Source organism: Alosa alosa, chromosome 9 (genome assembly GCF_017589495.1).
Source record: "Alosa alosa isolate M-15738 ecotype Scorff River chromosome 9, AALO_Geno_1.1, whole genome shotgun sequence".
Classification (NCBI taxonomy): domain Eukaryota; kingdom Metazoa; phylum Chordata; class Actinopteri; order Clupeiformes; family Clupeidae; genus Alosa; species Alosa alosa.
In genome coordinates, this window is record NC_063197.1 from 29,176,534 (window position 1) to 29,191,663 (window position 15,130).

Here is a 15,130-nt window from a genome sequence, read left to right on the forward strand (position 1 = left end):
ATGTGTTTGTATGGTTACCTGAGTGTGTGCAATTGTGTGTATAAGAACGTGTGAGTATGTGTGAGTGTGTGTGTGTGTGTGTGTGTGTGTGTGTGTGTGTGTACTGTAGAAGGGAGTTGCAAGAACTTCAGGTGCTTCCAGAAATAACCGTCTGCTCAAAGAGCAGCTCGACTCCTTTAAACTGTACCACTGCTCTCCGATTGTCTTGGGTTGTCACTTTGTCAGTCGCAGCCACAGCCTCGGCGGCGGTGATGGCTGCTGCTCTAGAGGTTTCTGCTATCTGAGAACTCCATAGATCTGTGGTTACATTTCTTTTGTGTGTCTGTGAGCGTGTGTGTGTATGCTTGCCCCTGTGTGTGTGTGTGTGTGTGTGTGTGTGTGTGTGTGTGTGTGTGTGTGAGCGAGCGAGCAAGTTGGGTAGCGGGTTTTGAGTATGCCGTCTCAGCTAGGTTTCTGTTTGAGCTTTCCACCTTGATATCTGATAGGGAGGCAAGTTAAGTAGGTTTGTGGTGTCTCTCACTCCAGGCTCCAGAACAGCAGTAGGTGCCACAGTCAATATGCACACACACACACACACACAAACAAACAGACATACACACACTCACACACCCTCATTTTTGTTTTAACACGCATATACCGGTACACAAACCTGTTGCGCAAACTCATTCGACCTCTTTCTTTGTTTAAACAAACGAAAGACGAAGCACGCACACACATACACAAACAACAAAGTCAATTAGTTGGGATCAATCTGGGAAGTTATTTATTGGACTGTTCTTTACCTCAGGGCGAGGGTATAAATCCACTTGTTTTGTTGAAGCCAAATAAGAAATACTAGGCTTTTGAGCGCACAGCAAGCCTTCCTGTTTGATTGTGTGTGTGTGTGTGTGTGTGTGTGTGTGTGTGTGTGTGTGTGTGTGTGTGTATGTATTGAGTGAGTGCGTATATCTACCCATATGTGAATTTATGTGTCCATGTGAGTGTGTTAGTGTGCATGTGTTCTAGTGATTTTTGTGGGTGTGTGTTTTAGTGTGCATATGTTCCTATGTGTGCTAGTGTGTATGTTTGCCTGTGTGTGTGTGTGTGAGATTCACAGGCCGAGCAGCACGCTAGGCACGGAAACTAGTCAGCACTCTTGGCAGGCCGAGGGGCCGGGAGGGGCCTTGGGTGTGGCAGGCTGACAGAATGACACGCACATTAGCGGCTAACTCCTGTGCCGCTTTCTCTTCCCCCTCCAGGTGGAGACAACAAGAGGATTTACAGCTTCAACGCCTCTGAGGTAAGAGGAACGAGCAGATTCTCACGCAACATGACGACACACAGCTAAGCCAGCGCGGTGAAGAGAGCTGCAGACACACACACACTTTTACACCTTTGCTCAGGTATGTGCAAAAAAACAACAACATAGGTATACACATAAATTCCACATGAGCAGATAAGATGGTAAAAGGATATGGTGTGTGGAAGTATTCTGCAGCTTTCTCACACACGCACGCACACACACACACACACACTCACTGGTTTGCAGCAGACACAGCTCTATTCTGCTCTCATCTGAAAACAATACCACCTGTCTGCTTTAGAAATAGAAACTCAGGTGAGAGCAGGAGAGAGAAGGTCTGCTCAGCTGCTGCTCCGGCACACACAAACACACACACACAGCAAAAACACCCCCCCCCCACACCTTCCCACACGCACACACACAAACACCCCGAACACCTCTCAGTAACCCTCCCTGCACCCTCGATTTGGCAAACAACATTGCAGCACACACTGAGCCCAAGCCTGCTCACACAGCTTCACTACAGAAGCGGCAGCACACACTAACACGCTGAAGGGGCAAGTAAGAAAATGAGGAGAGCGGGGTGTGTGCAGGGCCGCTGCAGGTAACCACGGATACAGGCTGGAATGGGAATGAGGGGGGCAGAGGGGCATTAGGAGATGGAGGGGACCCAGCTGTCTGTGTTAATATGGAAGCAGCAGAGGAGCAGAGAGACAGAGAGGGAGGGAAGAAAGAAAGAGAGAGAGAGAGAGAGAGAGGGAGGGAGGGAGGGAAAGAGAAAGAGAGAGTGGGAGGGAAAGAGACAGAGAGAGAGAGAGAGAGAGAAAGAGAAAGAGAGAGCCATAATGAGAAGGGGAAGGAAAACAGATTTGAAAGCAGTCATCTATTCTGGCAGAGATACAGACAGAGAGCGACAGAGATAGAGAGAGAGATGAGAGACTTCTGAGATCACAGGGTTTCAGAGAGAGAGAGAGAGAGAGCGAGAGACAAGAGAGAGTGAGAGTGAAAGATGGAAAGAGGGATAGAGAGAGAAAGAGGGAGAGATGGAAAGAGTGTGACAATGAATGATATATTTCAGCAGTCTCTCCCAGCATGGCGGTGGTGAGTGATGAGAGAGAGACAGAGGGGGTGTCAGATATAGGTGCACGGTGAGTACACGCCAGGCTGAAAGGGTGTACTGCTCGGCACTGGTAGTTAGGCAGCTTTTTTTTTTGTGTGAAAAGCTTCGGGGCTAATGGAGGTTCACAGATAAAGGAACATCTCCTCTTCCCCACTTCCGCTGAGGGGAAAAGAGGAAGGCTGCTCCGCCGTTTCGCCAGGTGCTTGATCCTCCTGCATCAAAAGGGCCTTCAGGGGTACCAATTAAACTCTACAGTGGAAAAGTTCCTAATCTCGCTGAATGGGGCTTAGAGACTGTGAGAAGAAAGGGGGCGGAGTATAAAGACATATAGAGAAATAGAGTGTTAGAGTGAGATGCAGATATTAGATAGATAGATGGGGAGAGAGAGAGAGAGAGAGAGAGAGAGAGAGAGAGAGAGAGAGAGAGAGAGAGAGAGAGTGTGTCAGAGAAAAATGGAGTTGGAGTAAAAAGGCGATAGAAGAGAGGGAATGAAGCAGTAGGGGGGAGGATGAAAGCTGGGAGAGGGATGGAGGGATGGAGAGAGAGATGGGGGGGATGGAGAGAGGTTGGGGATGTTAGGCGTTAGGCTTCCCCCCTGGAGAGAACATCCAGGCAGGGAAAAACACACCAACACACACACACACACACACACAGAAGGCACACAGGAACGTTCCCAACAGGCCTGCCGCCGCCCCAAACCCCAAACGCAAAGAGAAAAAAAAAAAAAAAACACACACACCACCCGTAACACTCTTTACTGTTACTCACATATTCCGTGGATTCTTCATCGGCCCACTGACAGACAGACAGACAGACAAGGGGGAGGGAGAGAGTCACAAACTACACAGATTTCCAAAAAAAAAAGTTGAACTTTTTTTTTTTTCTTGTAGGGGACTAAGAAAAGAAAGTAACAGCTTCTAACAGTAGCAGCATGCATTTCTAGGGCTGTTACGGGAGGCAGGTGAGACACTGTGCTGCCATGCATCTGAGGGGAGAAAGAAAGTGTTAGGTGTCAACAGCACCGCCTGCTGGAGTGGAGGTGTCATGCTTCTCGAAGGAGGTGCTGCCGAAGAAGAAATCTCTAGCGTCCAATATCTGGAGACACATACAGTACCTACCCATGGAACCATTGCTTGAGTCAGACAGTGGCGCTAGATAAGGGTTAGAGCATTTACCAGGAACTTCAGGAACTTGAACCATTGCTGGAGTCAGACAGTGGCGCTAGATAAGGGTTAGAGCATTTACCAGGAACTTTAGGAACTTTACGTTGAAGGGAAACACCTAGAAAGTCCACAGTGCACTAACACCTGTAAACACCTGAGTAAAATACTAACCATGAAAAAAAAAAAAGAAAAGAATCAAAGAGACTCGTAAATGAGTTTCCTCTCTGTGGTATGTGCCCTCGCACACACACACACACACACACACACACCCCAACCCATGCATCTTGCTGCCTTGTTATTTCCTTCTTCCTGGCCCCATACGAGCCTCCCAACTCAGGACTAATGGCGCAGTGGTCTTCTTCTTCCGAAATAAATAGGTATGTGCCGGCTTGCGAAACGCAGCTAATTTTTAACACGCGGCGGTGGTGGCCGCAGCAGGAAGCTTCGGCAGGCTCCAGCGGCGATGTGATAATAAGCTCCTTTAGAGAGTGAGGGTGAGAAAACACCCTTTCCTGCAGTCAGAGTGGATGTCTGTGTGAGTGTGTATTTGGGGAGAGTGGGGTGGTGGTGGTGCTGGTGGTGGAGGTAATAACAATACACTCCCTGACAAAACAACCACACTGGCTGACGACAGAGCCGCACGGCAACAAACAGCAGCTGTAGCTACAAAACAGGTACATGCAGCGTGCCAGTGAGACAGACTGCAAAACTGAAAGAGAGAGAGAAAGAGAGAGAAAGAACGAGTGGGAGCCTGAGAGGGAGTGTGTGTGTGTGTGTGTGTGTGTGGGGTGAGATTGTAAAGGCGAGGATGGATTCCGCATGCTATGCATTTCCACTTTCTTATTTACCCGTTTTGTTCCCTCGCTCACTTGGATTCTTCTCGTACTCGACAGAACACTTCAGCCTGTTTGATCAGCGCCTTTATAAATCTCTTCAACACATGTCCCCCTTGGTCTCAGCCTCCTACATAGGTATGCCGAATGGAAATCAGTCTGTGTGTGTGTGTGTGTGTGTGTGTGTGTGTGTGTGTGTGCGTGTCTGTAAGATAGAGGCAGAGAAAGACAGTAAAGCAACAATGAGAGAGAAACAGACGAGGAAAGAGAGGGAGGATGATTCAGGGATCGGAGAGAAACAATGAAAGAGAGAATAAGGGAAGAGCTAGAGATAGAGAGAAAGAGAGCATGAGAGAGAGAGAGAGAGAGAGAGAGAGAAGGAAAAGGAGAAGAGGACCAAGAGAGCGAGAGTGTGGCTAGTGATTTAGTCCTCCTCCCGCGTAGCTGTAATGTGTCTGTCAGTGGCTTGAGATTAAATTTCACCTTCAGATGTTGGAGCCCGGGCGCTTACTCAGCATACCCTGCCAAGGATTACATTTTTCTCCTCGCGCCCTGCCGGAGGTGCCAGGCACCGGTTTCCACGACAACCCCCCCGTGCCCACTCGTCCCAGCGCAACACGCGTGTACATGCTTCAGCCCTTTATCACACACACACACAAACACACTCTTCTTAACAGGCACACACACTCTCAGTCAGACACAAACACACCCTCTCTCTCTCACACACAAATACACACGCACACACACACAAACACACTCTTAACAGTCACACACACTCTCAGTCAGGCACAAACACACCCTCTCTCTCTCACACACAAATACACACGCACACACACACAAACACACTCTTAACAGTCACACACACTCTCAGTCAGGCACAAACACACCCTCTCTCTCTCTCACACACAAATACACACACACACACACAAACACACTCTTAACAGTCACACACACACTTCAGTCAGGCACAAACACACCCTCTCTCTTACACATTAAATACACACGACACACACTCCTCTTACAGTTGCCGGTGTCCTTATTTGATTCGCCCGCTCATGGGCCGACAGATCCCCGGTAGACGGCCGCTCGTCTCCTCGAGCCCCATCAGCTCACGCCGCAGTCGGCCGCGCCGGAATTGATTCGGAGGTGCAGGGGGCATTTGTATTCCGCGCCGCAGCCGCCTTGCTGACTAACGGAAAATAAAAGACAAAGGGGGCCGCTCTCTTCCGATTCCTTTGAAACAATAATAATAAAAATCTATACCTTTATCATAAACAAGGTGAGACATGAGATAGGGGCGGCGGCGGTGATTAAAAGAAAAAATGAAAGAAAGAAACGCAGCTATTTCCTATTGACGGAGGATGCTGGGGCAGTAAATCAAAATGGGATTCATCATATGTACGTGCTGCACTGGGGATTGGGGATGATGATCATAAAACACACACTGACTGCCAACGGAACACAGCGTGTTATGAACTCTTCACACATTTGGGGTTTATTTTGGAGTGTGAAAACAGTACAAGCTTGTGTGTGTGTCTGTGTGTAAAATATATGTGTATGTTTATGTGTGCATGTGTGTCTGTTTGATAATGTGTGTGTGTAAAATATATGTGTATGTTTAAGTGTGCATGTTTGATAATGTGTGTGTGTGCGTGTGTGTATTTGTTCAGGAGTACTGAAGAGAGCCAGAGCATTTGAACTCCTGGTGAACCTTTTCAATATGGCAGTATTGGGTAGCTGTCTGTCAAGGCCATCAAGTGTATGCACGTGTGTGTGTGTGTGTGTGTGTATGCACGAGAGAGAGAGAGAGAGATGAAAACGGTGTGTGCGGGCCCTGAGGGGCCTGGCCAGGGAGAGTGTGTCAGTGTCAGCGTCAGCGCGGCCTGTGTGTTCTGACCTCTCCGGTCTATCTCTGAGTCACACGAGGCCCCTGCTGGTGCACGGGAATGTGCCTGAATGTGAGAGTAGAAGTGTGCACATTTGTGTATCACCGTGTTTATGTGTGTGTTTATGTGCGGAGTTACGTGTTTGTGAATCTTAGTATGTGTATGTTTTTGTGTTTGTGTGTGTATTTCTGCACCTCAGCGTGTGTGTGTGTGTGTCTGTGTGTCTAAGAATATGTGCATGAGTATGATATCTGTGTTTTTCTCAGTGTGTGTGGTGTGTTATGTTTGTGTGTATTATTATTATTATTATTATTATTATTATTATTATGTGTATGTGTGTGTGTATGCACGTGTGTTTCATATCTCTGCTTGTGGTGTGTGTACATATGTGTACCTCACTGAGTGACTGTGAATGCATTTGTGTGTTTGTCTCAAGGTGTGACTTTTCATTAGCACCTGGGGTATGTGCCATCACTAAACCCTGAAGCTTAACGTGTCGAAGCTGGTCGCTCTGAACCGGGAACGCTGCGGCTGACGCACAGACTTGTGGTCCACCGTATTCCACATTTTGCCGAGTCAGGAGACGAGCTGCTCGGTGCAGCTCTGTGCTACACTACGCCTCGCCAAGCCACACTTCACTGCACGTTGCCTCAGCTTCAGTTGGCCTTGATCCCCGGTGTTATCTGGGGAGAGAAAAGGCCTTCTTCAGGAGCTGCTAAACTGCTTGGCTGGGTGAAAACCCAAAGCCATGGGGGATCGCCATGCCTTTTCGCCCCACCTAGCAACCGCAAGCTACGTTGCATTGACCGCCGGGAGAGAGAGACGGCCGGAATGTCTAAAAGGGCCAGTGTGAAAGAGGCCTGGCTTGTCTTCAGTTACCGAGGAGCTTTCTGTGGGCATTCGTTAAGAAACACGAGTAGTTGGGTTGGGGTTGAGAGAGAAAGCTTCTAAGACGATCTGTCTCCGTAATTCAGTTTGGCAGATGTTCCGGCTGTTTCCGCAGCCACGGCAAATAAGGAACGATAACACCGGCCAAGTGACGGAGGCAACAGAATCCTTTGAGAAAACCAGGAAACGTTTCAGGGGACTGATGAATGAACGCTCCACTGACAAGGACAGCTTTCCTGCCGAGCTGCCCTTAACAGTTAACCTTGGGAGTTCTGGTCGGTGTGTGAAGCACCCCATTCCCCCACTCCCAACATTGTTGCGAGTTTTCCGACAACATTACATCAATGGGCTGTGAAGGCAAGCCACTAGGCTTCCAATAATGTGGTAAATCCCATTACCCGTCTTCAATGCGGCTTACAAATGAATGTGGGTTGTGGTGATCTGGCGCTAAGGCACACCTCCGTACTTCTCGTTCCACGGCGTGAGAATTACTGGAACACTACCTCTGGGGCATTGATTTTAAGTGGGGCAAAATGGTTTCTGCGGCTGCCTTTGATGAAAGACACACTGCCATGCATGTGTGTGCAGGGTGTGTGCTTTCATGTTTGTGTGTGTGTGTCTGTGTATGTGTGTGAATGAGTCTGTGTTTGTGTGTCTCCTAGCACTTAAATATCAACAGAAAGTCAGTTTTGCAAGGGCATCCATGGTGCCTGGTTTCGGGGAGGGTGGGATGGGATGGAGGGGGGGTTGGGTTGTAGTGTAAAAGGAGCCTGTGACTGAGCTACAGCCGTATGTAGGGCACTGTGTGGGCTCCCACTGCACCGAGGTTGGCCCTGTTTCCTAAAAATCCCTCATCTCCTCCCACACACACAAACAGACCCTTCTCCAACGCTCTCCTCTCCACTCCTCTTCTCTTTCACCCTCTCTCTCTCTCTATCTCTCCATCTTTCCTCCCTCCCCCTCTCTACCTTTCAGTGACCTGTGTCGGTGCCTCCCACCTCCTTCCCTTTCTCGTCCTGCAACACGGGCGAGCATTTTGATAGCTGCCCCACTCCCCCCATCCCCCTTCTACTCCAACCCGCCGTGCACCACCACTACTTCTACCACAACAAACAAAACAAACAAACAAACAAACAAACAAAAAACCCCACAAGCATGGCTATAAATTCACCCTGCCTAAAAAAAAACAGAGGGAGGAAGTGAGCCAATTCAGAGAGAGACAGAAAGAAAGTGAGAGAGAGAGAGAGAGCAGATACAGAAAGAGAGGCAGAGAAAAAAAAGAGAGAGGGAGAGGGACAGAGAGAACGCCAACTAAAGAGCAAAAGAAAGCCAGAAAAAGATAGAGTGAAAGAGAGAGAGACAGAGCGAGTGAAAGAGAAAGGGTGGGAGTGAGAGAATAAGTCAGGTGTAAACACAAATAATAAAAGCAGCCATAAAAGTGAGAGAGGGAGTTAGAGAGTAATTAAGTCTTTATGTGCCTGTGTGTCTGTAACCACCACACACTGATGGGTTAATACGATTTTATTTAAGTCTTTGTCATCAAGGCTTAGGTAATTACGATGACTAGATAGCCACACACGCTATCCTAATGGCAAGGGGGTCTGGAGAAGTTTACTACATCCCAGACTGACATAAAAAAGCGCCTCGTTGCTAAACTGCGGCCCAGATTTTCAGTGCACTTCTTTTATGGCGCGTCACCCTCGGTCATCTCTTGTGCCCTTGCTTGCGGGTGGGAAGGGAGAAAAGGAGTGAGGGGCACTTTGAAACTGATTTTGTCCCAAACAGAACTCCATCAGACAGCAGGCGAAGTGAAAACACACACACACACACACACACACACTTTTTCATGTGTCAGAAAAGGACGTAGTAAAAAAGAAATGTTCTCAACGGCAGGCTTTGCTGTGATGTGCCGCACACATAAACTGGAATGCTTCGTGCAGGCATGTCTGTGTGTGTGTGTCCGTGTGTGTGTGTGTGTGTGTGTGTGTGTGTGTGTGTGTGGGGGTAGCTGAATAGAGCCCGTTTAAAGTGATGCAGCACCAGACACAGGCAGAACGTGATCCATCAGGAGGAACTGCCTCGCGCACAGACGGTGTGTGGGAGAGAAACGCTCAGTCCTGGTCAGCGCGCGAATCTCAGGGGCCTCTCCGTCTCCGAAGAGACTCCCTCTTCAGCCCTTCCCCCTCCCCACGTGAGAAGAGAGGGTATGGGGGGGGGAGTGGTCCATAGGCTAGGTGGCATTTTCGAAAGCGCCGACTCCTTATTGATCGTAATGCGGTGAGTGGAGAGAAAAGAAAAGAAAGCAATACTAGTTGGCAATCGACAATAAGAGCCATTTCACATGAGGGGAGAAAAAAACAGAACAAAGAAAAAGACACGAAAGACAAGAGACAGGGAGGGAGAATAAAAAACAAACAACACGAGCGAATGAATGTCTGCAGAGAGACAGAGAAAGAGAAAAAGAAAGAAAGAGAGAGAGAGATAAATCAATGGTTGTTGTAGGTCAACAGGAGTGCATGGGACCACAGTGGAAGCAGCTCAAGTCTGCATAGGAGCGGGGTCCTCAAGTCTGCACAGGAGCGGGGTCCTAGCCTGTGCTGGCGCGTTCAGCCACGCTACGCTGAGGCCACTCCATCACGCGCTCACGCTCGCTGCAGGGGGAATGTAAACTATATCATGGCTCAGTCACACAGATAGGTGTGCTAAACTGCAAGAGAGAGACCCTTAAACAGTGTGTAAAAGAGAGAGTTTAATGTGTGTGTGTGTGTGTGTGTGTGTGTGTGTGTGTTTGTATGTGTGTGTGTGTGTGTGTGAGAGAGAAAGAGCAAGCACATTGTTTGGAGATGCAGTAGCTTGACTGGAGACTGCACAAGTAGATAAAGCTGGAATGTGGTGGCTGGCTCAGGGAGACGAGGTGAGACGTTTATCAGTGAGCCGCTGAACACTACAAAAGAAATAAAAAAAACATCTGACGCAAGTTTAAAAGGTCACTTATTCATTTCTATAGAAAGGCCTTGGATGCTGGAAGGATGAGTGAAAACCAAGAAGCGCCATCATGAATAGTGACCTTGACGAAACGTCACAGATGTACACAAGTCGCGGTGTTAACTGATGACAAAAGCGTAGCTGCTCTTCCTGATGAGACTGACAGAGAATTACCCCGAGCGCCACCATCTTTAAAGCCCTGACGCGTCTTTTTAGGCTTATCGACGGCAAAGGTATTTTCTTTTCTGATAGATAAACACCTGGCCTTCAGGCGCACATGGGTGGGGGGTAGGGGACATCAAGTGGGTGAATCTCTCATCTCTCTGAACGGACTCACACCTTGCCTTACCTTTGCCTGCACCTGTTTAGCTGTGTGCTGGATAAGCACAGCTCCTGCTGAAAGGTCTGCCACAACGGTGCATCTCATCACACTTTCATTTTTTATGTCAGTCCCTTGATTTTTCGGCCTCCCACGCCTCCCTTCCATCCGACCCCAAGAGACCAGCGCAGTGTGCTGGCTCCGATAAGCTCAGACACTTGGAGAAGGGCCTGAGAGAGATGGCATGCTCCTGCAAGCTAATTCTGGGATAACAATCCCCCCGCCTGACACCAAAAAAGCTCTCCTCCTTTCTCTGTCGCTTCGCCTCAGCTCTGCAGTCGGGAGGATGGTTTCTTTGCGTTGGTGTGCGCATCGCTAACTAGGATTAATCTTCCCTTTTCTCTTCCTGTTACATTTCCGTCCCCTCCCCACTCCCCACTCCCCGATGTTTCTGTTTCTTGGGAAATAAATGAAATGAAGTCGCATTCACTTGGGAGAAACATAACAAGGCAGCAAAAGATGGCATTTGTTCCCTTCCTGCACAAAAGTCAACAGGTTTCTTTGTTCTCCGAATACACAACACAACAATCATGATTATTAGTTATCACACAAAAGCAGCACCACCATAACAATACTGCTTCAAAAAGAGGAAAAAAGAAAGAAAGAAAGAAAGACAACAAACAAACAAACAAACAGACAGACACACAAACAGCCTTGATCCACGTTTAGCACGTGTCCCCGGAGGGCTGTGTACAGCTTAGTGGCATAAAGGTTAAATCACACTGGTCAGATCCCGCTGACCTCTCCACACATGTTCATGCCCTTTTATTTGACCCTTGCGAGGTCCCACCGCGACGAAACATCACTGGGGACCAGGGGGACAGGTGAGGGGACACAGAACACAGGCTCGGCTCAGTACCTGGGCTTCGGGCAGGGCGACGTCCAGGATGACGGGCTGGCCGCGCGGCTCTCCGTTCTCCAGCCGCGAGTACACCACCTGGTAGCCGCGGATCTGGCCGTGCTGCTTGGAGGCGAGCGGTGGCTTCCACGTCACCCGCAGTGCTGTTGAGTTCACCGCCTCCACCTCCACCCGCCGGGGAGGAGCGCCTGGCACTGTGGGCGAGAGCAGCTCGTACAGTTAGAAACGGAGAAAAATGCACGCACACACACACACACACACACACACACACACACACACACACACACACACACACACACACAAGCACACAAGCACACACACACACACACACACACACACACACACACACACACACACACACACACACTCCCTCTAACAAGCATACACACTCTTGCTCTTTCAACCACACTAATACACACTCACACAATCGTTTTAACGCACACACACACACACACACACACACACAAACTGACAGACGCCGACACAAACCCAGGGAGACAAGCCTGCTTTCTGAATGACACAGCGCAGGCTCTGATTGGACAAGTTTTGAGTGGAGACAAGGGGGCCTCTGCGAGTGTCAGGGAGCAACTCGTCTCCCACTTCCCCCTCCGTCCCTCCTCCTCCAGCCACTGAGACTCCCAGTCCCTCTCGCACTCCGCTCCTTCCAAAAGCAATCCATAAAGGCGTAAAGGTCAGGTAAAGGTCGGGCCGGGGCCGTGCGGGGAGAATAAATAACATTAAGATTCACGGGGCGGCTGTGCTGGGAGCCTGGGACTTCTGGGAGCGGATAGGAGCGGAGGCCCCCTGTACACCCTGTGCGTTGGCACGACAACGCTGTTGATACAGAGGGAAGGGTGGGCAGGGTTCTGAGTGCCGCCAGGATGCTTCATCAGCTCCCCGGAGGTGGTGGAGGTGGTGGATGGGGGGTGGTGGTGGTGGGGGTTAAGAGACATTCAGATGAATACAAATTTGATATCAATAAAGAGAAGGCAAAGACATTGCATAGATGTTAATGATGGTCAATTGGAACAAGCGAGAAAGAGAGAGGGTGAAAGGAGGGCAGGAGGGAGAGAGCAGGAGTTGTATATATGTGTGTGTGTGTGTGTGTGTGTGTGTGTGAGAGAGAGAATGAATAACACTGACGAGGTTAAAAAGCAGCATTATTAATAGACTGATGCCCAAACTGTAGCAGGGGAAGGGCGGGCGGGAGGAGAGAGGGGGTGGTGTGCCCTTTGATAAATGAAGGCATACAGTGGGAGATCACCTATACGGGCGCAGCAGTGGAGAGCCTCAGCAGTGGGCTGCTACTGCTGTGGCGGCTTTGTTAAGTGGAATCATTTAGCCATATAAATCTGCAAGCCTCTGGAATCCAGCCTTGACCTTCAGAGGCAGAGAAAGTCAATAGCACTCCGGCGTGGACGGATAAGCACAAAGTCCAGGTCTAAGTGAGAGGGCAGGTGCACGTGTGTGTGGCTCAGAGGCATCCCAAGTCGCAGAGGAGAGGAGAGCAGGACGAGAGGAGAGCAGGAAGGCTATTTTTCTGCCCTCTGCCAACAGGGCGCAGAGGTCTGTTACCAGGCGCTTCAGATGGCAACGAGTGGGTTGGGTGGAGAGAGGGCAGCAGAAGTGGCCGCCTCATTCACAGTGATTTGTTTCCCTCACACACACACGCACACACACACACACACCATGCCACAGCTTTGACGCTAAGCATGGTTTGCATGCACACACACACTCACGCATGCTTCCAATATCGCCTCAGTGGTCCATGAAATCCTGAAATCCCACACCCTTCCCTCTAGTCCCCCCCCCCCTGCGTCTCCATGGAAACGGCAGTGTGAAGATCGAGTGGGTTCAGCTCAGGTTCTCCATCGCAGGCTACCTTCCACACACCCCCACCACCACCACCACCACCCCCTCGCGGCACAAAGCCACTCCAGCTAAAGTTGCTAATGCACTTTTCCCACAATCCCAGGCGTGAAGGCAATCAAGCGCACATCATCCTCTTGTCAGGTCGGGGGCGACAGCAGGGAAAGTGATTTAGGGGTAATTTGATAAAGACCCAAGGAGAAAATGGGAGTATCTGCACCCAGTCAGCTCGCAGGGCGTTCATCCCAGTTTGATGTAGGACTTGTAAGGGGCAGAGGCAATCTATCCACCGGCAGGTGCAAAACCACCGTGTCGCTCCAGGCTCAAGCAGCACCACTCCCCCACTACTACCCAGCTCCACACCAAGGACACATCCAGGCTCAGTTACACGCTAAATCTCTCAATAATTAAAGGAGGACAAATAGCCTTCCCTTTCTGGATATATTAAAACAAATTAACACTAAATCGCGCCATTCTCTGCGATGCGCGTCCCCTGCACGTGCCATGCGGTTAATGGGACAGGGGAGGTAATTGGCTGTGTGGTTTATGGTCTGCATACTGTATGTTGTCCGCAGCAGCGGCGTTTCCTGCCCAGCTATAAACAGCTCCTTCGGTTGGAGCCCTTTTTTGCAAGTGTCTGAAGTGGAGTAGACTCAATGTCAAACAGGACGCAGAGCTGAAGCGATGTGGAGTTTGTTAGGTGTGTGTGTGTGTGTGTGTGTGTGTGTGTGTGTGTGTGTGTGTAATAATCAGAGTTTGGGACGCTGGAGCACAATAACACTCTAGGAGGCAGAACAGCAGGACAGGCAAGAGGAGGAGGACTGATGGTCAAGCCGTTTGGTCTCTGACCAAGAGTGGGGGGCAGAGAGAGAGAGGGGGAGAGAGAGAGAGAGAGAGAGAGAGAGAGAGTGTGGGGGGCAGAGATTGAAAGAGGGTGAGAGGCAGAAGGAAAGAGAGAGAGAGTGAAAGAGAGAGGGAGGCTGTTTCAGAGAGATAGACAAAGAGAGGGGGAGAAAAAGAAGAAATAAGGAGCGAGTGAGAGAGAAGAAGGGAAGCAGCTAAGTGTTCTGCAGTTAAAAGGCTGCTCGTCCCCAGGAGAGCAGGACTAGCAAATGCCCTGGTCCTCAAGCGGGTGGTGAGTGTGTGTGAGAGAGAACTTGTTCACATATCTGAAAGCAAAATAACCAAGCAAATGTTTTCATTAATGTTTTTTGTGTGTCTTTGATCTGTCAATATGCTCTGTTATAGATATGTGAGCAGACGGTCTATATTTTCGCGATATGTGTGTATGTATACCTGTGCGATGCATATATATGTGTGTGTGTCTCTGTATGTATATATATGTGGATATGAAGATGTACGTTTGTTGTATATATGTGTATATGTATGTATTTTTAGGGAATGGGAGCTGTTGGGGGTGGAGAAGGGGCTGTATGTGGAGGAATGTGCATGTTGTATTGTACTGTACTGTAGTATTTTGACCTTTGTCTTTTGTCCAGTCCCATCGAGGGACCCTCTTGAAAATGAGATTACATCTCAAGAGGCATTCCCTTTAAATGGCCATTAATAAATAATAATAACTGACTGAAAAAAAAAAAAAACAGTGAAAGAGAGAGAAATGCAACAGAGAGAAACAAAGGGAGGTGGGGGGTAGAGATGGAAAGAGAGAGTGAGACAGAGAGAAAAGAAGAAAAGAAAAAATAACATGGAAGCCTGCTGCACCATCCATGCCAGTCACAACACACTGGATCAAACCAGAGACACTAAAACCCTACCACTCTGCACCACACAAACTCCACCTGTCCATCAACACCGTCAGGCTTCCCAAGAACCAGAGCTGCTCTGCATAAAACAGACTCCGGGACG

The 15,130-nt window shown here is 49.2% G+C and overlaps 1 protein-coding gene across 26 annotated transcripts in view; it reads right to left on the minus strand.

Annotated features, from left to right (window-relative positions):
- Nucleotides 1-15,130, minus strand: part of ptprfa (protein tyrosine phosphatase receptor type Fa) — a 226,507-nt gene that overhangs the window by 63,134 nt on the left and 148,243 nt on the right. For 16 of the 26 annotated variants that reach the window (XM_048252134.1, XM_048252131.1, XM_048252130.1 and 13 more), the window contains 2 exons: nucleotides 11,396-11,589; nucleotides 3,171-3,197 (listed from right to left, as the gene is read on the minus strand). In XM_048252134.1, the coding sequence (XP_048108091.1) occupies nucleotides 3,171-3,197; nucleotides 11,396-11,589 (221 nt within the window). The remainder of the gene's footprint in view (nucleotides 1-3,170; nucleotides 3,198-11,395; nucleotides 11,590-15,130) is intronic. The other 10 variants (XM_048252133.1, XM_048252132.1, XM_048252143.1 and 7 more) reach the window with 1 other exon arrangement.